This window comes from Thermobia domestica, chromosome 15 (genome assembly GCF_964235325.1).
Source record: "Thermobia domestica chromosome 15, izTheDome1.hap1.1, whole genome shotgun sequence".
In the NCBI taxonomy this organism is placed as follows: Eukaryota; Metazoa; Arthropoda; class Insecta; order Zygentoma; family Lepismatidae; genus Thermobia; species Thermobia domestica.
In genome coordinates this window covers 107,105,439-107,129,217 of record NC_137468.1, presented here as the reverse complement: position 1 = coordinate 107,129,217, position 23,779 = coordinate 107,105,439, and the positions used below count along the sequence as shown (strand labels likewise).

General features: G+C 34.7%; 1 protein-coding gene across 2 annotated transcripts in view; it reads right to left on the bottom strand.

The window, feature by feature from the left end:
- Positions 1–12,177: 12,177 nt before the first annotated feature.
- Positions 12,178–23,779, bottom strand: part of anchor (integral membrane protein GPR155 homolog anchor) — a 300,439-nt gene continuing 288,837 nt past the window's right edge. For both annotated transcript variants that reach the window (XM_081740041.1, XM_081740042.1), the window contains exons 15-17: positions 23,477–23,637; positions 21,822–21,962; positions 12,178–20,468 (exon numbers count right to left, since the gene is read on the bottom strand). In XM_081740041.1, the coding sequence (XP_081596167.1) occupies positions 20,270–20,468; positions 21,822–21,962; positions 23,477–23,637 (501 nt within the window). In that variant the 3' untranslated portion in view covers positions 12,178–20,269. The remainder of the gene's footprint in view (positions 20,469–21,821; positions 21,963–23,476; positions 23,638–23,779) is intronic.

Genomic DNA, 23,779 nt, shown 5'->3' with positions numbered 1-23,779 from the left:
GTTTACATGGTCAGAAAAAATACTTCTACTGCCAGTAATTAGAGGGGCAATATTTGGGATTCAATATCATGAAATACATGAAACGTTATAAAAGTAAGATCCCTTTTATAGTAAAAGAAGGACGACAAAACTTTCGGGTATATTATAATATTAAGAGATACTACAAACCTTCATCTACTTTTCAACATAATTTCAGTTGATGTTAAAACATTTGTCGTATCGGGACCCCATGGTTTTGCAAATCAATGTTATAAAAGTTATCCGCCTAAAAGTCTTCCGACATAGTTTTGAATACAACCGCACGTAGAGCTTGCGGATAATTTTGGCGTGGAAATGGTGAATCGTCTGTTTTCATAAATCTTCGTCTCTACTGCATAGGGCCTATACAAGATCGTTGATGATTACAAAGGGCTGGCTTGATTGTGGTTCATAATGAACATTCGCCCCCTTCCTAAAACAGTATCACTCAATTACGAGATTTGCTGTCACTCATGGGGCATGGCGTTTGGACCATAGACCTCACAGATTTAACGATGAATTTCCGCCAGTTCACGTTTCTTGCAGTCAGGAATTAAATTACAAATCTTATTTCACAGGTGGTGGGCCGCTCGACCTTTTTGAACTCTTTCACCGCACACCATAGAACTCACACACTGCAGGACGCCATGGTAAATGATATCAATTTATACTTAAAGGATGCTGAATTACACCGCGCATGAGTAAGATTACGAACGTTCCAGGTTCACTTAGATATTACCAAAGTAGGGGTGGCTTTAAGATTTTAATTTTGGGTAGGCCCGCTCCCTCGCTTATGGATATATATATTCACATTTAATACGTTTGAAGTGCAAGCGTAAAAAGCCAAAAGCCAAGCACGCGCCAAATGGCCGAAAGCTTTCTTGCTACTAGGGTCGTACTTTGTTTAGAATTTGTAAAGCTATAATAAGTGATAAGATAACGTGTGCAAATAACGCAGGAGAGAAATCTTGTTTCACGTGGAAGAATCATTTAATAATCAAATCCATTATTCCAAATAAAGTAGCTATGTATCAAACCCTAATAGCCTAATCCTTTAATTTATAACCACTAAGGAGAAAAACTTTAAGAAAATTAGATAAAATCTGTATCATCGTTTTGTCAAGTTCAAATATCACGAATAATCCAATTTCCAAACATCATCTAACGCAATCAATTACTTCTAAGTGATATAAATGATAGAAATTGCGCGCGGTCGACTAATAGCATGAATACGGTCGACTACTGAATGATGATGGTCGACAAGTGGAAATTTTGATAAGTTTTCGTAAAACGCATTTTTATGTCACTACAAAATTTTGAAAGTGAGCAGTTAACACACGGTATGGTACAAAAGAACCAAAATGAAGCAAATAATTCACTTTTGTCAAATATTATGAAATATCATCACGTTTTATAAGTGTTCAGAAGAAGTAAGATTTTTTTTCAGCGGTCGACTATTGGCGAACTCACCCTATATATATATATATATATATATATATATATATATATATATATATATATATATATGTGTGTGTGTGTGTGTGTAATATGGTAAATGGCTATTTATTCATAACATATTGCTCAAAGGGATTAAAACCCCGAAACCTTTCTTGCCTACGTCACTGCATCTTACTCTTGTCAATGTTGAAAGCCATCTCATTTCCGTGCACCCGGTCAAAAGCCCCGTCATCTCTTCACATAAGGCAACGTTGCCAATATCGTTTAGTCAATTTTTATTGTATTTTTTCTCTCCAACGGGTGTATGCACTCTTGTGCCATCTGTTATGTGACGCAAAAGTCTCGCGACCTTGTCTGGCCCCAAATGCGAATCGTTTCACCTTGTCCCTGACGCGTTCGATGACCCTATGTCACGTGATAGCCTAATTCCCCCACTGTTCTATTTATGCATGACTCAGCAAATTCTATGACCCCATCCCACTGCTTAGATTATCCAAACCATCCGTGGCCTCGTCTCGAACTTGTTTCAGATATCCATATAGCCACAGACGTCATTTTTATCGATCTGCCAAACCAACACAATAAATCTCCTCTTATTTTTATCTCTCAAGTTGTTTAAACTTTTCTTCACTTCCAATCACGTCACAAAAACGCGACAAAGTGACGTTTTCTTACAGAAGTTTTGGCTTTTCATTCATCATACAAGAGACACGACATGAAATGTTCATAAGCTTTCGTCTGGATTACTTACTTAAGAAGACTGTTGTTCAGCCTATGATTTTCAAAATATCATTATTAACTATTCTAAAGGAAAACACGAAAGAATAAGTTATAGAGCTTTAACCCATCTCAGGATAGTAGCAAAAAGTTTTCGTTAGGGGACACTATTTTAGAGAGGACACGTTTGTTTGTGAATTTCTCAGAAGTCAGTGAACTTCAAACTCACTAAACTAGCACTTTAAATTAAGATTAAAGTTTTATTAAAACTTAATCTTTCTAATATTGATATTGCGTATCATCTACTAAAGCTGTTCAGAATTTTTTAAAGAACGTTCTAGTCCATTCACTATTTGGAAGTGCTGTACAGATGTAGTAACAAGAGGGGAGGGGAATAAGCTATTGTGCCCTGCTGCTTATAGGCCAGTCGCATTAAGATTCTGTTATATGGTGCTCATGACGATAATTCACTATCCTGCGATGGAAAAAGTGTTTAGAAACTAATAAGTGATTCTTATAGATTCCGGGGTGCTAATTTCAACGGAATAATCGAAAAAGCTTTATCACGTAAGTTTTTTTTTTTTCTTTCTTTTCACAAACGCACATCTTGCTATACGCTTTGGCTCTTCCTCTGAACGCTCTGTAGAGACCATATTAAATGTTCTGGCTAGACGACAGGAAGACTAATGATAATATAGTTTCAAATTTACAAGGTAAACGTATAGGAAACAAATATAATATACTTCCTGCTAATTAAATTTATTTGTTAAGCAAAATTCAGGCACCACTCTATTAAATTAAATTTCGTGCAATTGTAATGGCAAAGAACGCCATTCCTTATGATAGGATTGCCAGTTAGGTCTAGTTTGTTTATAAGTACACCTATGTTAGGTGAATTGACTTTGAATGTAAATGTTGTTTGGTGTGCGCTATAAACTATCCAGTGTTTGTGAAGTGCTCTAAATTGTTCCAATGGATTGTCGAAATTCACCACATTCGTTTTGTCACATTTATGGAGAATATATATAGTAAAGAAATATCAGCAGAACATAATAAACTTTGTCAAAAAAAAAAAAAAAGTGTATTTCACTTATTTTGGTGTAAAACTGTGACCGAGACAAATTCTGGGCTCCCCACAATGTGTGTTATCCATGTGTAGAAGTTTCGAAAGTGGTGCAAGTGGATAAAACAGTCTTTTCGTTTTGGTGTGCCTATGATTTGGAGAAAACCTCGAAATCATACATATGACTCTTATTTTCATTGTGCAACATACAAGTGTTTCACAAAAAAAGCACATCTTTTCTCCAAATCTACCTTCAGCAAGACGCCCGTTTTGCATTGCTCAGAAATATCTATTCCACACTATCCAGAAACATTAGAGGATACCAACTTAAGTTCTGAGGAGATGAAATGAAATGAAATGAAATCTTTTGAGTTTTACGTCCCACGGTTATGCCGGTTAGGCTAAAGGAGACGGTGATGATGAATAATGAATGAAAATGGTGAAATGAAGAAAGTGGGAGAAAACGGGAGAACCCCGCGAAAACCCACGCACACGGTATTTGTCCACCACAAAGTTCTGAGGAGATGATCAGGATACAGACGAGTTTGAAGTTATTTCAGAAACAACGAGCCTGAGCTATTTTTGAGGGCAGAACTTAATAATTTAGTTAGGGATTTGGGTCTTACCAAAGAAATGTGCAGTTACTGGGTTTTCGACTGAAGGAAAAAAATCTTTTGGCACCAGGTACTTCCTTTTCTTGGTTTAGATAAAGAGAAAGATTTCTCATTTCTTACTTTTTTGTGAAGAAAGCCTAATATATTGTTGCAATGTCGCTGGAATGATGGAGAAGTTGAATATACCATATGAGATAAGGACTGGAAACTGTTCATCAACTCCTCGAAAAGAAGTATTAAAGCAGTGTTGCTACATAATGACAGTAGATACGTCTCAGTTCCAGTTGCTCACTCTGAGTTTCTAAAAGAAAGTTACGAAAATCTATCTAATCCTCACAAAACTCAGCTGGACAAGCTGTGATTTAAAAGTTATTTCAGTGATTCTAGGCCACAGGCAGTTTACACCAAACATCCATGCTTCCTCTCCGAATGAGATAACAGGGATAGAGCTCATCACTGCGACAGAAAGTTTTGCCACCTAGAACATCCATAAAGCCTGGAGTTAAAAATATAATACAGGAAATCTTAATTGATCCTAGTAGAATACTGTTCTCGCCACTTCATATTAAATCTGCGTCATAAAACAGTTCGTAAAAGCTCTGTCAACAGAATGAGAATGTTTTCGATACTTGACTGAAAAGTTTCCAATGGAAAGAGTGTATTTATTGGTCCAGACTTCTTAAAACTAATGAAAGATCGCGAATTCGATGACACAATGACCGTACATTAGCAAGAGGCTTGGAGTGTATTTAAAGAAGCCTTTCTTTTTTTCTTTTTTGGTAACTTTACGGATCCTAACTTCAAGCCCATTGTAGAAAACATCTTAGTAAAATTCAAAGATTTGGGATGCTGAATGAGTTTAAAACTGCACTTTCTTAATTCACATTTAGACTACTTCCCGGAGAATCTCGGTGGAGTAAGTGAGAAACAGATAGAACAATTCCATCAAAGTATCAATGAGCAAAGATACCAGGGAAGATGAAACGCCAAGATGCTAGCAGATTACTGGTGGATACTGCAGAGAGACCTTCCGAAACCGAATACGGAGTTTTCACGCAAAAAGGTAACATGAAGACCTGTAAACTTTTCATAATACATGTTCATAAAATAAGAATATACCTAAGTATAAGTAGTTTTTCCTTGCAGCTATGACTCTCTTTTATTCAGAAACCTTATGTGATACAGAAATATGAATGCTATTTTTGGAATTAGCGCATCAAAATACATAAGGATCAGCAATTATATTTTAAACGCCTTTTAGTGACCTTAATTTTGTAGGCTAGTGTAATTAATATATTTTCCTTCATAGGATAATAGTAAGCCTACTAAAAGTCCCAATAATGTGTGTATCCAGAAGGGAGCAAGTGGTGGCTCGCCCTTCTCCACACGGTTCTCTGGTCCCCCAAATGGATTCAACTGTCATGTGTATGTTAAAAGTTGTTTACTATTACATCAAATAAGGAATATTCATAATAGAATATGAAAGATTTTTTTTTTAAAAAAAGGACAAACCACATCAACAACTTAAAATAAAAGGATGTCATAAATAGACGGAGGAAAAATATGAAATTTCATATTTTAAAGCATGTTTCGCAGGGGCGTGGGAATGAGAACTTTTATGATTCATGGTATGTATAATCGAAATAGCAAGTTTTTAATTTCCATATGTCATAATATTTTGAGAAAAATTTCATATTTAGTAAAAATCTTCATATTTTGTATGTTTCGTATCCCTAAACTGAACTTCTAACTTCCTTGAACCCAGTTACCTTGCATCAACTTCAAGATTAAGTGCACTTTTTCTCCCCTGCAGAAAAGATTTTTTCCGTATCAGAACAGATTGGGTGTGAAAAGTTGGCTTAAGGCGCGGTTCAGCGAACATTGTATCTGACAAGTCCAACCCGCCACCCGTACTTCCACTTTCTTCCTAAAATAATTGTTATGTCAATTGAACGGATTCCATGAGTATTGGACGTAGTAGTGCGAAATGTGTTGCTTGTTGATTTTGAATTTGAAAAATATGTAAGAAGATTGAAACATGCCTAAAGCTAAAGCTGAACTTCGTAACTGGGTGCCTGAGTTTGTGTTTTACATGAAATGAAATCTTCCAGTTTTACACCCCAGGATTATGCCGGATAGGCTAAAGGAAACGGTAATGGTGAGAATTCAATGAAATGGTGGAAGGAATAAAGTGAGAGGAAACAGGAGAATCCTGAGAAAACCCACGAACGCGGTGTTCGTCCACCACAAAGCCCACTTGGCGCGAGCTTGGATCGAACCAGGGACCCCACGCACCAGAGGTGAACGCTCTACGACTGAACCATCGTATCCCTAAGTGTTTTACAATAGAGGAAAGGTTTCTTATACACATATTACAATAAAATGTATCTAAAATTTACAATGGCTTAAAGGTTGTATTATTTATTCCACGTAAGTCGATAGAAGATTAAAACGACTCCTTTCCCTCTATTTCTCATTGCAAAAGGGGAGTACAATTTGCTGATCATGTCAGGGACGGAAGCTTTTTAAAATAAAAAATCGCATCAATTCCACTTCCATTCTGTCAGTGCATTTTTTAACCACCATTAACAACTGCGAGCAACAATAACTATACTAGGTAGTATTACACTTTTAATCTTTAAAATTGCGTACACACCTTTGGCGTGGAAGACCTGGGTTCGATTCCGGAGGGAGCTCATATGAATCGGATCTCACGTTAGCCTGTAGGTCCACGTCTCATATAGTGTCGTTGCTGAACGGGACGTTAAATCAAATCAAATCTTTAGAAAAAGTGTTGATAGTTATTTTCGTATTAAAGATTGTTTTTAGTCGTGTTTTTGAATGAAATCACTAGAAACACGCATTCAATTGTCAAGAAGTTAATTTCAGTGATTCCTTCATCTCAGAGCCGGCGAAATAGTGAGACAAAGAATTGTGTCGAGATACTATCTTTGTTTCAAACAAGATAGTTTTCTATAGTTTGGCTAATCGAATATGTAGAGTATTGATATATGCCAAATATATTTATTTAGCGTTGTAAATAATATATTGAGTGTCGTGCGTAATGAGTGTGTTACTTGTTACAAATAATAATATGCATTCGTTTATAGTATCTTCAGTCCTCAGCAAGCCAAAATTCATGATGTGTTACAATTTTAAAAATGTGAAAATGTCCACTTATTATAGAGTCGCAAGATATGTGAAAATATCATTTTAATATAATGACGCACGAGACGTTTTCTTCTATTTGTTGATGTGAGTGAAATGTTCTCTTTGACGTATGGAAACTTACCTCAGCAACACTACCTAGAGATGGACTAAAGTCACGCTCATAACTTCACGAACTCTATACACGTCCAGCAAACAGCCTGAGGTCCCAAACAATCAGCGAGTGGTGAGTTATTGAACAACGTCGTAAGAAAGTGCACTACGTTGAACACAGAACTGCTACCGAGTTTTCTTTACAACTTGAAACTGGGTGATTCTGGGCGGGGATGAACATTTTGTACAGCCAACATTAATATTGCACTTGGGCCAGGAATGGCAAATTAACTTATTATTTGCAGTGCAAATTTCGTTCCCCTGACAGCGTTGTAAAATAAGGTCCGTAGGCACCGACCAATGTCATGTTTGGAGAACGTCCATCGTGGAAGTGGACTCTCAGAAAAATGTTTGTGTCATTCCAAGTAAGTTAGGCATACCTCATGCCACTGTCATTACTAGGCGGTTCCGTGCAAACGGTAAGTTCGAAAGTGGGACTTGAGTGATACATAAAATGAAACCAGCTAACAGAATCGCAGTGTGGAGGTGTGTAGTTCTCTGAGTGTAGGGAATTAACATGGAAGTTTTTTCCATCGGATTCAGTTTCGTTGAAATATTGATTTGCTACGACTATCATTATCAGTCAGGACAGTGGTTGATCAAAGTCCAGGACAGTTTTCAAAAGCCTTAGATGATGTTGATTAAAGGGTGGTTTATTTCGGATTGATTCATCATGTCTTTCTCCGTTAAAGCGAAAACATCACTGCGAATCGTTACAGTGTTGAACACCATGAAATGCGCAGCAACATTGCCTACATGCATCCAGAAATTTGCAAAAGACATGGTGTCATGTTACATGACAGCGCACGGATAAATGTGGCTCAAAGGACATTGCAAATTCTCCATGAATTGCAGTATGAATTCCTTCCTCATCCAATCGCATTTTCCTGGCGTCTCTTCCACTGACTACCATAAATCTTCTGGCATTTCGAGCATTTATTGGGAGAAAGAACTTTTCCTAATAGTCAGGCGGTGCAATATGCATTTTTTAGATCACCGACTTCAGAGTTCTTTCGCAAAGGAACCTAATCACTGGCTGAGTGATGGCGAAAATGTATGGTTACAGGCGAGAACTACACACTTTTGCCATTGTATTTGGTCTAGGAATTAATTCGTGCGGGTGGATAAGAGATGGCGCAACGAACGGAGCGTCCTACAGTTCCGTGTATCCACACATGTGTTGCAAACCCCTGTCATCGCGTATCGTTCGTAGTATAGGGCAGTGGATTAAAGCGTCAACAACACCAGTTTGTAGTTAAGTGAACATGGCGCAATTTGTGCCTGATAAAGTGTTTTTGCGGGGTGTCCTGCTGCATTACTTTAACATGCAGAAAAGTGCGACTGAAAGTCATCGTATTTTGGTGGAAGTGTATGGTGACCATGCTCTAGCTGAGCGAACGTGTCAGAAGTAGTTTGCACGGTTTAGAAGTGGTGATTTCGGCTTGGCAGACCAAGAGCGAGCTGGACAGCCAAAAAAATTTCAAGACGAAGAATTGACAGCATTGCTCGAGCAGGATTCGTGTCAAACGCAGGAACAACTTGCAGCAGCATTAGGCGTTGATCAAACAACAGTCTCCAAACGCTTGAAAGCCATGGGAATGATTCAAAAGATGTCACATTGGGTTCCACATGAATTGAAAGACAGAGACGTTGAAAGACGAAAAACCATTTGCGAATTGCTGCTTCAACGACAGAGCAGAAAGGGGTTTCTGCATCGAATTATTACGGGTGATGAGAAGTGGATCCATTACGAGAACCCTAAACGAAAAAAGGTCTGGGTGAAACCAGGTGAACCAGGTCCATCACAACCAAAACGAGATATTCACTGTGCAAAGGTTATGCTGTGCATATGGTGGGATATGAAAGGTGTGGTGTACTATGAGCTGCTGCAACCGGGTGAAACTATGAATGGAGAACGTTATCGACGACAATTAATGCGTTTGAAGCAAGCTCTGGCCAGAACACGACCAGAATGGGAGAACAGACATGATAAACTTATTGTTTAACATGATAACGCTCGCCCACATGTCGCAAAACCGGTCAAAACCTATTTAGAAAATGTCGGATGGGAAGTTTTACCCCACCCGCCGTATTCACCAGACGTTGCTCCTTCGGACTACTACTTGTTCGATTGCATGAACAACGATTTGATTGGACAGCGGTTTACTTCTTCAGAAGATATCGAAACATGGGTCTCTGACTGGATCGCTTCCAAGGATGAGGACTTATTTCGCCACGGAATCCGTACATTGCCTGACAGATGGGCGAAAGTGGTGGCTAGCGATGGACAATATTTTTCTTAAGGTATTTATGTATTTTGTGTTTGTACTACAGCTTCAATGTGTGCGTACCAACCGCACGAATTAATTCCTAGACCAAATAATTTTTGACTAACCAGGTACAGAAGTTTACACTTCTTTGCCCTTTGGAAGTTACTTTTCCAAAGCTTTTATTATTCAAATAAATGATATAAGCCTATGCGTAATTTTTCCGGCATCGGAATTTTTTTCGAAATCCGGAATTTTGCCGATTTTACTTTCCGGATTCCGGAAAGTAAAAATTCCGGAATAGGCCATCCCTAGTTTTAACCAGAAATTATGTAAAAGTGTCCATGCCTTAACTGAAACACACATTTTGGTCATATCCATCACGTACCGGTATTTTCTTAAATAGGTAATTTATATTCTTTCTATTTGTATGCCCAAATAAACGTTTACTGTGTTTGAGTTATACGTTCCAAACTCACTTTCGTTCATTTCCAGCATATTCCGGAAACCAAGAAAAACTATAGGATCGATATGTTTTATAGAACTGTAAACATTTGAGGCTGTTCAAGTGAATCATGAACTAGAACTGAACGACTCATATAGATTTGACTTTCTAAAGGACTTCAAGTGGTAGTTTCCGATATATAGTGCTGAATTTCACAAGCCACTATAGCATCAGTAAGTCTTCCTTGAAAGTTGTAATAATCGGCCAGTGCTTCGTATTGTCTTTCCAATAGAAACATGAGGAAGGGGCCTTACTTCGACAGTCTGGGGGGACCCGAATCTTTACGCCTCTGATTTCTTTTTTCTTTCTTTCTTCCTTTTTATTTATTTTTTTTATTTTTATTTTTATTATTATTTTTTTTTGTCTTGATTAACAGACGCCTAGTTTTCCCACGTATTGGAATATCATGTGCTTTTCTTCGTATACAACAAATGGACGAACAATGTTGTTGGACGTAAACTTAGTCTACGCAATACTGAGAAAAATCTCTATACAAACCAAGGAATACGTTAAAACCAGTCTCACTCTTTGTGTACATATACTCCATTTATGCTGTTCAAGTACATACTTTGTTACTGATTGCTTTTGGTTTAGTTTGAGTTGAGCTTAGCGTGTCTTTCAGCAGTGAGGCTATATGAGAAGTGGACCTACAGTTTAACGTCGGATCCGAAGCAAATGAGCTTCCGCCAGGAAGTACCGTGCTTTGTGCCATGTACTGTTCAGTGAGACGTTCATGCAAGTACTCTTGTTAGCATACTAACTATGAGCTGACCCAAATAGCATTGATTTAACATCATATTTCTCTATATCATTTTCGCGAAGAGAATAGAAGGTAGTAGGTGAGCTGCTACGACATTATAAGTCCCTTTTGAGCAAATCCCAGGCATGCTCAACAAGATTCATGTCTGGGAGGAACGAAGGCCAATACATGCCTACCGAAGTAATTCCTGGATGTGATAGAGGTAGCATTTCAACTTGTACAGTCCTCAGTAAAAAAAAACCTACAACATGAGCATGTAAGTTTTTTGTGAAACTACGCCTAACAGCGCATGGAATCAACATAACGTCTAAGTGGCACGAATCACGCCAGAGAAACCTCGACGTCCTCTCCTGCACATTTATTTTGGAGCAAAAGACTTCGTCGTTTCATAATAAACTTACATGCGTATGTTGCAGGTTTTTTTGCTGTGGACTGTACAAAAAATCTCAGATTGAACAATAGGTTAGAAAAATTTGTCCGTATAATGTATATCACTCTCATTTTCCAAACGGGTAGGAGCGGTTGCCGGTGTCCACTGATAATTCTTGCCCAAAACATGATGAAACCACTCCCAAGATGAATTCGACGTGTCTGAGTCGCTTGCTACTGCCAGGTTCTTTCCACACACGAAATCTATTATCAGGTCGCTAACAAATTATTTCATCCTTGTATAGAACGCGGTGTCATTCCTGAAGTCCATCGTTCATGATTTCTCGCTCAACTGTACCGTATCTCACAACAAAGGAGTGGCCTAATGGCATCTCGGAATTATCGATGGAGCTCTGGTATTGATTTGTGCCTCTACCTATAATCCAATATCCTAAGATAACGGTCCTGATTGGGTGTCGAGGACTGCTAGATCTGTCCTGCACATTGTTAGTCATTTCATAACAACGCCAGGTCCTGGACATGTGACTGAGATAAGTTATTTGTTCACTTGGCAACGTCAGTAAAGATATTGTTGTAAAAGGAATTGTTCCCTTACACACGACATCTTACTGCATACTAAAAATCTTTGAACGCCACTTGAACATGATGGATACCACAATTCTTCTAGTGAGACAGTTCTAAGGTGAGTTTCATACTTTTATTTATTTGTTATTTATTGCTATGGAAGGAACTGGAGGGCTATTGATCCTCTTCTTAAATACGATCTTGAGTAAAGGCACAACCACGAAACTCTCCAGTTCAAGAATGCATATATATTGCAATATTCCCGGAAGAATGATTTAAAACGGAAAGCTGATATTGAAAATTTTATTTTTTCATACCTTTATCTTAGAAATATGAATGATGCTCTGTCGTACAGCACGCCTATGCTTAATCTATAACTATAGTACAATATAAGACTTTGAACAGGAACTGAACCTAACTAATGATTAAACTGATAAATAAATAGCAGAAAGATTAACACAAATTAATTTTTAAATAAATTGTGAAATTGAATGCAAAAATGTAAGAAGTATTATTTATTTTCAGGAAAAAAAGTAAAAACAATAACTTTCAAATATTTCAAACAAAATAAAATTTTGTACCAGTTCACTGGGTAATTGAGCACTAAAATTTAGAGAATAAGATCCAAAAAATTAATAACATACGATTTTGAATTATTACCTCTGTAACATTTTCACTCTTATATGAACACAACCATACATTTCATTAAAGGTACATCTTAAAACACTTCAATTATTGTCATTGATTTGTTCACTGTTGTCACCATCAGCTTCACGAACAAAGCGGCTAAGTTAAAAGTTAAAAAGATCAGCCAGCAGCAAAATTTCCCTTCCACTGTTGTTAATTCGCGTATTCTTCTAATACTCAGATAACATACACACTACATATAGGATTTTACAAAGGCTTTGAGTGAAAGTGATAGAAGTGGTAGTCGACCACCCACGGGAGGAATTGGAAGATAACATTTAATAATGCTTTATTAACATTTAAACTGCTTTTTACAAATGTTGTGAAGTAAATAGCAGGCTGATATTTCAAATGCTTTAGTTTTGTAGTTTTCTTCAGAACAAAGAACTATAACCAAGAATTTATTACGTTGAAGGTTAACTGAATAAGAGTTGTCTAGTTTATCGGTTTTCAGAAAATAAAAAATAAAAACAGTTATATGATAGAATTATGTGATATATACTCCCCTTCCTGTTCAATTTGCTACTACTTTGATTTTCATATGTTCACAATTGACAGATCTCTTCATTAGCCACAAATATAAGATTGTTAATTTTGGAAAACGTGTTAATGGATTTGTGTGTAGTAACTCACCATAATGGATAATCTCCGAAAGGAGTTGCCGTAACCAAACAGAATATCCTTTCATACCAAATTTGTTAAATACGTAAGGTTTAGATATAATAGTATTGGGGTTTGGGTGATACAACTTGAGTATTCTTATTGACAGTAGTAGTACCGGAAAGTATCGCGGAAAGTTAGAATCACTCGCAAATACTTAGAAGTGATTGTTTGAAGCGAAATTACAATCTTAACACCTGTTGCATTACCAAGCGAAACAGTTTCACTTCTGATGAAGCTTTTTTGAATAATTCTGATTGTACAAAATTATAATAAAAAAATCTCATCATTTTAAAATATAACCATTTCGTAAATTTACACAGAAATTTTGAGAAACTGAACAACTGTATTCTAATATTCCACTTCCAATACATCTTTTGAAAGGCGTTACCCATGTGTTGTTACTTTATGCACAATTGTGTACTATACAGGGTGGCCCAAGAGTAGTATACACCCCTGCATTGATCAAGTACAACATTCTACTTACAGATTTATTTGCTTCGGCTGTTCCGAGCTTACGATATAAGTAAAAAAGCATTAAGAACCAATAATAAAGAAACTAAGTCTACCAGATGGATAATAATAAGAAATGATATAAAAAGTAACGAGTTGATCAGTACGGGACTGTATACCTACTTTTCGGCTACTGTATGTTACTTCTTGTTAGTAATAGCTTTGTCATACTGACCCATGATTTATTTAGTTAATGTATTACTCTACTAACATGCTTGTTTTTACATAAGAAGCAACTACTTTGAAGACAAACAGTTAACAATAAAAGTTGTCTTATTTCTGAAAATCTGTCGCAGTGTAAGTTTAAAACACCTGACATAATTAAATGTCTTTTGACAACTTCCTAGATGAATAATTCTGACTACAAGATATCAAAGAAATATATAAATAAAACTCCTCGTTTTAAAATATAATAATTCTAGAAAAAAAAACTCTAAAAAGCTGAAAAGTTAATTAATTTTTTTTTGTGAAGGGGAAAAACGATTGCTGCTGACTGACTGTACAAAACGATCGCCAACAATTATACGAACACATTCACATTAAATCAGTATTACTACACAAAACAATGAAAAAAAATATATAAACAGCATAACAGTGTTACACAAAGTAATCATACAAAAAGCATAAAAGATTTCTCATCAAAAGTACACAAATTAAAACCAATAGATTAATAAATGACAACACAGACCTTAAGATGGAACACTTTACTACTTTACTATTCTTGATCATAAAAGAAACAAAATATTGTAATAAGAAAAACAACCTGAATAATAATAAGGCAATGTGATTACACATTTCTACAGTCCCAATTGAGATATCCGAACATGCTTGAACATACAAGCCCTTCATGTATTATCAGTGCATAGACGATTTTTTTTTCATTTTTTCCATTTTTAATACAAAAAATACAGTATTTATAAGTTGTAAACCAACAAATTTTTTCCCCTTAATATGACGACTGCGACTGCGCTACTGTATACCATACCACACATTACAAAAACATTATTAACATTTTAGAATAAAATAGTTAGATTCTGTTATGAGTATCTGTCTTCCTTTTAAAGCTTTCTGTTTACACCTACAGATATGTTTTAATACGCAAGCCTGCAAGATGTCGAACAAAGAATATGGGTCTGATATATTTCGTACAATTCTATCTACAGATCACTGTATACAGCTTCTGAAAGGAACATTTTCAAATTCCTTCTTTCTTTCTACCTGACTGTACATTATATGATTAACATTCTTGATATATTTCACGAAACTGGCGAGTTTTATATATTTAAACTCACAATATATAGATAAGTCATACGTCACTCATTCTTTATGTAAATGTTAAAAAATTAAAATTATTAACCAATTTTAATTAAATGCTAATTTGATCCTTGGATACACTTTTTATTTATAAAGTAAGTTTGATAAATTCAATTCTTATTTTAACAATATTGACTGATCATATATCTTTACGTACGTATTACACAATTTAGTTTATTATTTTACTCTTTCTTCATATAATATTTGATTCATATTACATTTAAGTTCGGTTAAAATTACTTTACATGAACTTCCATTATAAATATGATGGGGTACAAAATATCTGAATTCACCATAATTACCTATTAAATCTCAATAATCCTAGGTACTGTGTATACTTGCGCTTACGCAGGTATTTTCCAACTCTGAAAGATTCTTTTAGAAACCAAAATAATCATCCAGTAAATTTTCTCGATTTTTATTCACGCTGCACTACCCGATTAATAAACGACATATGTAATAAAAACTTCCACAAATTACGAGCTTTCCATGACGTGTATGGTAAAGGGTTCAACAAAAGTTGAATTTATGCGATTTGTGCCTAACATTTTGACTACAGAGAACTGCAATCTATTTGTGAGACTAAACCAAGATCGGAAGAGAATTAGACGTATTTTAAAGATATTTACGTGTGAGAGGCTTAATATTTTAGTTGTTCCACTGCATAAAACAGTAAGAAGAAGGTATGTTATACCTTAACTACATATAAAGTGTAACATATAAATACACAGTTGGGGAGAAATACTTCCAAGGCGCCTAGCACTATGTCCCGTAAAACTGCGTGATTTTACATCAGATGGATGTCTTTAATTCCTCACTCGTGTGTAAACGACTGCCAAAGACACTCTCCTTCAAGCTCCCTTCCCCAAAGAAAATACGGGAAGAGAGCAGGGACGAGAGGGGCAGGGGATGTAGCAAGATGGGTAAGTCAAATCACCAAAGCAGTAGATCAGACAATTGGAACACAACTCTTGCAATTTTATAAGAAACTATAGATTTCTTCAAATGTCTTGTTGCATTTTATTGTATGTTAAAAGTATCAAATTAATAATATTAGCGTAACTCAAATGAAATATATATACAAAATAATTCTCTTTTATTTGTGCTTCATTTACAAATAATTTCTGGTAAGTAATATGTTTCCCATGTTTACCTTAGGGCTTCTTTGTACCTACTGTATATTATCGTAATTTACTGATTACTCGACCAAAGATTTCACTGAATAAGGCTCACGGACGTCTATCGGAAAAGTGTAATCATGCGATAGAATAATTAGATACTATTATATTAACTTTGTTTTTGAGCTTAATATTCACGATTATGTTCCGAGGCTACGGGAGACGGTGATGATGATACGGAATGAAATGATAGAGTGAAGAGAGTGGGAGGAAAATCGAGAACTTCGAGACAATCCACGCACGCGGTGTTTATTAATATTACTGTATTAAGTTTATCCTAAAAATTTATATGCTTTTTTATTATATTTAACATTATTTTTTAGTATTGCTGGAATAGAGCAACAATAGTAATCAGTAAACAAAATGCATCGCTAGTTATTATATTTAGCGTTTGGTATCGTCAAATACGATATAAGAAGCAGCTAACAGGAGTTATTTTACTCTTGTTCCACCGCGGCGTACTTTGTAAAGCTGAACTGTAAATGTATTATTTGAGAGCTGAACTGCTGCAAAACACTTACGCGAATAGCATATATAAGCATTACACAAAGTAAAAGCTATGAAAAGATCATGAGATTGAATCAAGCCCAATCTGGCGATACGGTTAAAAACATCTTAATTTTCCTTAATTCTCCTATAAGATAAGGTTATTAACGCTCTGCACTGGATTTCACATATTAGATCAATCATAAAAATCTGAATACATGGTACTTAAGATGTATATTACATAAGAACTTAGCACTAAATTAATATAAAACAATTAACAAGAATGGATTTGTCGAACTATATTAAAATTACAGATTACCGTTTTGTTTTATATGCTACCTAAATCACGAACTTTTACTGGATATGCATATTACATTTTCATAAACATATGCATTTTATGTTCTTGCAAATTATTCGCAATGTTCACAATATATTTCACAAATGTCTATTATTTTGTAATTCTTTAAGGTGGTATAACTATTTTTACTACATATATTACAAGATGCGAATTACTAATTTCAATAGCTAGAGGCATTTTTTATTTGACCCTTAAAATGGTCTCTCCCTTTTTTTCTTTTTTTTTTCACACAAGCACATACATGGTAAATTTTCACAAATTATGTACTTAGGTGTGTATTATCCTACATTATTGTTACATTTTTTCTTCTATTTAATAAAATTTTCAGTTTTAGGTCCGATGGTTATGTCCTTAAAGGTAAAGGAGATGGACGATTTATGAAAATGAATGAAAATTCTGTTGGGTGAAAATTCACTCATGTATATTTTTAAGGATTAACATTCTGTTGGGTGTAAATTCACTCATGTATATTTTTAAGAATTAAGAAAGAAACATTAATGACTATGCAGATATTTAATAAATATCAAGAACGGATTTTTCAGAAGGAATTATAGTCTATAAAAAAAAAATCAAAACCAAGAATTATCATCCAAATATGAAAATGTAACATTATCAAGTTGCGAATATCAAGAAGACTCTTATACATCCTCTTCTCCTTCTGAATATGCTACGAGAGCATTTGAATAGAGAGAGATAAAACATGAAACAAAGTTAACTATCTTAATATATCCATTTTCTTACTATGCATTGCTTAAAGTTTCGTTACATTGTGCTTCTACTTATCAAGCAAACTAGTATTCTCTACATTTCTGAAGTTAACTGAAATATTCATTTGTATAAGTCGACTATAATTATATACTTATACAAAAGTATTTCACTTTATCTTATTCTTGCATACAATAGCCAACAATGAATTGTATATACTACAGCGTATAAATGAGAAGATTACATAAATCTGATAATCGTATATGATGCGTCCTTCTAAAAGTTTTTTTTTCAATGTTTTTTTTTATTTCTTCACATGAGGTCTGTCTATTTATGGTGACAAACTTGGAACATCAAAATAGTTAAACTCTGCTTAAAAATGGTTTCCACGATAAGATCAAAATATACATACTTTAATTAAGTGAAGAAAGTGTCACTGTATGTTGACTTGTTCGTGCTTGTTTACCAATTTTACAGTTTTTGACAACTAATGTACATCTTTCCAGAATCATTCACTCATAAAATGAAGTTAAAATAAAGAGTTCTGGTGAGTTGAGAATGTTTTAATACCACATCACATTCAACAGAAGATTATTTCTCAGAATACTTTTATTCCTCTTGGATTACAGAAATGTGTTGATTAAATGCTACTGTAATGCGCTTGATGATATTTTGGTTTGGAAATAATAATGTCTTCAAGAAATTTTTTTTTCTTACTCTGTTCTCATATTTGTAGGTATGAATTTAATATACCTTAGAATGACAAACTTCTAGTTTGAAAACGGAACTTCTGTGGACAACTCAATCACAATTTCGTAACTTTCTTGTATCACTTGTAATAGAATATTTGCTTTACTTTGCATTTGACTATTTTTTAAATATATTATTTTAAATGATGACTATACTTCGCTTTTAATTTAGCTATGTACACCTCGTATCTTCATTAGGGCGAATGGAGCATTAATTCATCAGAGATAATCCTTGAAGCTAATTCGCACCCTGGTGCATTATATATGACTAGAAGACAGACTGAATTAAGTAAGAGTGCTTAATATTTTCGGAAGTATTTTTATTGTTGGTATTATTACTTTTTCAATTGATATCTAACACTGGTATTCTGTAAAAATATAAAACCAAATGATAATAAAATTTGACCAAAGGAAACACTTATTATTACTAATCTATGTTCAGTATTGGAAATATATTATTGCCTCATCAGACACATTATCTTCAGACTTGAATTGTAAACGATATATATAAAATATCTATACAAGCATACAAGAATTGAATAGGCTAAGAATGTTTGCTATAAACAAACAAATTTATGTCTAGAGCTGCAATGAAGTGAACTTCTGAATCCCCGTTAAGAGCAGGGAGTTTTAAGGCTCGTCACATCTTGAGTTGTGGAACAATTGTTTCCTAAGCGTCAAAACTAAGGTCACAAGGGTTCAAGCATTCCACAGTTGGCTCAGAAACTTAAAATAGTCTGTTGTACTTGGCAGGCTGAAAACTCCTTTTAGTACTGCCAGAAAGTAACGGAAGTAGTTGAAAACGGAAGGAAAAGAGAAAGCTGGTCTGTTTCCGGAAGAAATTCATGAAATTCATAAAAAAAATCGAACTAGTGCAGAATTATCTTACATTAGCAAGTACACAAATATCAGATTTAAAACGGAAATTCTTTGAAAACTGACCAGAGAAAACAAACTAAAATTAGACTGGATTCTGTTCAATCTGTTGCGGAAGTGAAGTGTGTTTTGAACCACTTATTTAATAATACAGTGGACTGTAAAAGTGCAGTGCCAAGGATAGAGAAAAATATACCTTTGAGCCTCATTAACAATCTTAGAAAGGAAGTGCAAAAAACTGACAAACTTATTAACGGTACGACGAGTATACATAAATGAGATAAGAGAACAATGTGAAACTTTTCTGGATTACTTCAGAGAGAATGAAATTATACGGCTAATAGTTCTGTAAGACAAGTTAACCAGCAAACCAGAAGAATTTCACAGCGCTCCTGAAAAAGAAATTGCTCGAGTGCAAACTGCTGTCGCAGTGGAAAAAGACGAGCTGTTCCGAGGACTGCAGGTGCAAGTCAGGAAAATGAAAAGATAATGTATCTCGTGAAAGCAACGATATATTGTCGAAACTACAACAGATTACTAATAACAAGTTATTGATGTCTACAAAAAGACACATAATACTAAATTAAGCTTTAGGAATGACTTGGATCACACATTTTTTTCTGCTTTACAATTCATAGCATTAGCAATGTTACATAGATAAACACACACACACACGCACAAAAGCAACAAAAATCTCACTGCACAACACTTGTATACACCTCACTTCGCTCACCTTGCATACAAACCACATTCTTTTCTTAATTCTGTATTTAAAATACACTAAATATTGTGCTTTTTGCACCAACAAGTTTATAATTACAAAAATAAATATTTAAAAATATCTTAATGAGATTAAAACTAATCATACCATAATTATTTTGTGTTTTAAAGCGCATCTAAGTTTATTTGTGTGTGTGAACACACTGAAATATTGTGTCCGTGACATTCATTCTGTTCATATTTGCGTTCTCAGAGGAATTTAGAACTAAATGTAACATTACTAAATACAATTCTAAAACCAATTAAGCTTACTAGGAACTTAAAATATTAACGTCAATGAAAAAAATCAGTGTGCAATAAACTCGTAGAAGTAGGCATTGTTTTCAAAATGATGTTGATTATCCACATGCCTGATTACGCGACCTTCAACAAGACATCTGCCATAGTGTTCTGCTCCACCTTCATCGTGTGCAAGTCCAACGCGAATTAACCAATCAACAAGCTCAGATCCATAAAATACGCGATAGTATTGCTTTAATCGCCATCTGAAACAAAACAATAAACTTGGAATTACAAATACACATTACGAACACATAAGTGACGCATCATGTTATTTGAAAAATAATTCATATATATTTATACTCCTTTTACCAATTTTTTAAAAAATAATATTGTTTAATTTTTATTTATCAATCCTTTGTTTTCTTGCTTTATAATTTTCCGCTCTATTTTTCCTTTGCTCTACTCCATTTACTGTTAACCTGGTAACACTTATTATGCATTCTAACATGCCGCTCACTTTTATATATAGTTTAACGTATCACGTATTTGCACCGATACTAAGGGAGACGGATGATACTGTTGGAATGAAGAACGTAGAAGGAAACGGGAGAATTCAGAGGAAACCGCCGAATACGGTGTTGGCTGAAATCAAACCAAGGACACAACGCGCCACAGATGGTGCTCACTTGAAGCACTTATATACAATTTTGTAACATAGATACGAATATAAAGAATAATTTTTCGTAGTTAAATAAAAACTTAATCGAATTGCTGAATATTTCACTATTCGTGCAATGCTCTGATTAGGTTACTTTTATGTATTGAGAGTAAGACCTTAAAACTACGCACTTCCATACTAATGGAACTCTGACATTTTGTACAGATATCTAAGCCCGATAACAGTACAATATTTTCACATACTTTTTGTTACAGCTTATCATTTAATCGTAAAATTAATCTCCTACAAATGTGTTTAGATTCTGTATATGTGTAAGCAAAGTCAGTTAATTAAGCTTGACTGATAGATGGCATAATGGTTCAATGCTGGTTCCAAATCATTATGTGGTGCCTATAACGGAGAATTCACGAACTAATGGGGACGGGTAAAGATTTTGAATGAATTATTGTAAAATGATGTTAGAAAATAAAATGTGTAAGCTCCACTGAAATCATGTAGAATTTTAAGGTAAAGAAGCTGAGTATAAAAAATTGATGGCAAGATAATGAACAAATAAAAAAAACTGCGTTTATAAAATGCACTAAACAGGAAGAAATAATTTTTGGGTGAGATAAAAGGAAGAAATGAGTTCAAGACTAAAAGTACCGGGCGCTAATTAATGTTTACGTTACGTTTCTATTATTATCGACCATCAAAGTTTGCTAATCGGGGACATGTGATGATAAAGCACATCGCATCAAGCATGGAACCCACTGATTATGACGGATTATAGCGAACCACTTCCCTAATATTCATAAAAACTTTAACCTTCAACCTTAGAAAAAGCTAATGTCAATGCTTCCATGCTTTAGTCCTAAGCTTTTACTCCACCAGAAAAACTTTACAATTATACTAGACTACAGCAAGTACAAATATTACACAAATATCGCATAATTACCTTCTATCCCTTGCGATATCGCTTTTACATTGCTCCAGATGATATGTGATAAATTGCTCACAGGTGTGTTTAGCTTCTAAATCTACTTCACTCCATGGAGGAAGTTTCAAAGTATCAGCACCATACCAAAATCTGCGCCATCTTCCATGAAAACACGAAGTTATTCAATTAATAGACTGAATGAAAATCAAAATACAGATATATTCTTTTCAATTAACTTACAATCACAAGAAGTATTTATTATACGCAACAAACTATAACGATAACTAATTATCTAGTTTGCCACTATTGTTCCACTTTCATCGATATGACGACGAAAAAATTATTAAAATATCCGCTTTATATAACATATTCAAAACAAATGAAGTGAAATCTTTCAGTTTAACATCCACATTATGTCCTTTGGGGTCTGAAAATATTTCAAAACAGTTAGATCAGCCTACTTATCACAAAATTTGATCAATTGGAAGAAAAGGTCAACCCAAGAAAGCAATGTTTCCAGGATGATTTCCACTTTATAAAAGATGTCTCCCTATCTTTCAGCAACGATAACGCAATTTCATTGTCTCATTCAAGTTTAGTAGGGAACAATGTTCCTTCGAATATCAGATTAGTCTTACAGAGTTCTAGTGGTGGTGAAGCGGTCACACACAAAAAAAGATGTGATGTCGGTAAGTCATGTACAAAAACAAATAGTGCTTCTGTAAAATATGATAAAAGTGAATCTATATGCTACAACAAAATAGTCTGTCAACTAAATGACTGGGCAACATAGTATAAATATTGTGTTCCGAAGGCTTTCAGTTCTCGAGTTTGTACGCAATGGAATTCGAAAACGAGTTCAGTCGAACTTCTCCGATCTCGATGAAACTTTCCATGATGATAGATCTTTACCAGCTCTACACGCTAGTATAATTATGGCGTGCAGGCTTTTAGGTCCTGAGTTTATGAACCATGGAACTGAAAAACACGTTCAACCGAACTTCTTCGATCTCGATGAAACTTTGCACGATGATGCACCTTAACCTGCTCTACAAGCTACTCTAAACTTGTGTTGCGTATGCTTTTGGTTCTGAGATTCTAGTAGAGCAGGTCAAGGTCTAGCATCATGAAAAGTTTAATCGAGATTGGAGAAGTCCGACTGAACTCATTTTTCAATTCCTTGGGCTATAAACTTGGGAACCAAAAGCCTTCGGAACATAATATTAGACTAGGTTGTAGAGCACGCCAAGGTCTATCATCACGCAAAGTTTTATCGAGATCGGATAAGTACAGCTGAATTCGTATTATTCTCACTGTTTTTCTGACAATATGAACACTTAACACTCCATGCCCTTTTAATTTGTCTGTTAGAAGTATAATATTTACAAACTAATGAAAAAATTGCAGACTTACAGCCAATTTCATCATAAAATTATTAAGATTAACATCATATGATCATATTTTTAGCACTTGATCTCAGTACTTTTTGATATATTATTGTTTTTATTTCTATAAAATTTAATCTTGTGTCGCTTTTCTAACATCTCTTAAATACGAACAATCGAGAATTTTATTCTAACCTGAGAGAATTTACAGGAATGTTTGTAGTCTAACATCACTTTATATGTATTACAGCCAAGATAAATATTCAAAACCGTATTTCATCAACTTACCTCTTCACGAAAGGAATTATTACAATTTGCGTATCTAGTCCAAAAAGTACAAATACAAAAATACTTTGCCCGAAATTCATAGCACCATCCAAAAATGACAGCTCAATATAAATCCCTGATGTTTGTTCCATAACTAAAGTCCAGACACACAACGCAATACCCTGAAACAGATAAAACAAAAAGTAATAAAATAAACTAAAACACTGCATTTATCGTGTAACCATACTAATGATTTTTTTTAAAAAAAATCATATTTGGTTCTACAAACCTTATTACATAGCTTAGAAAATAATTTAAATTAAT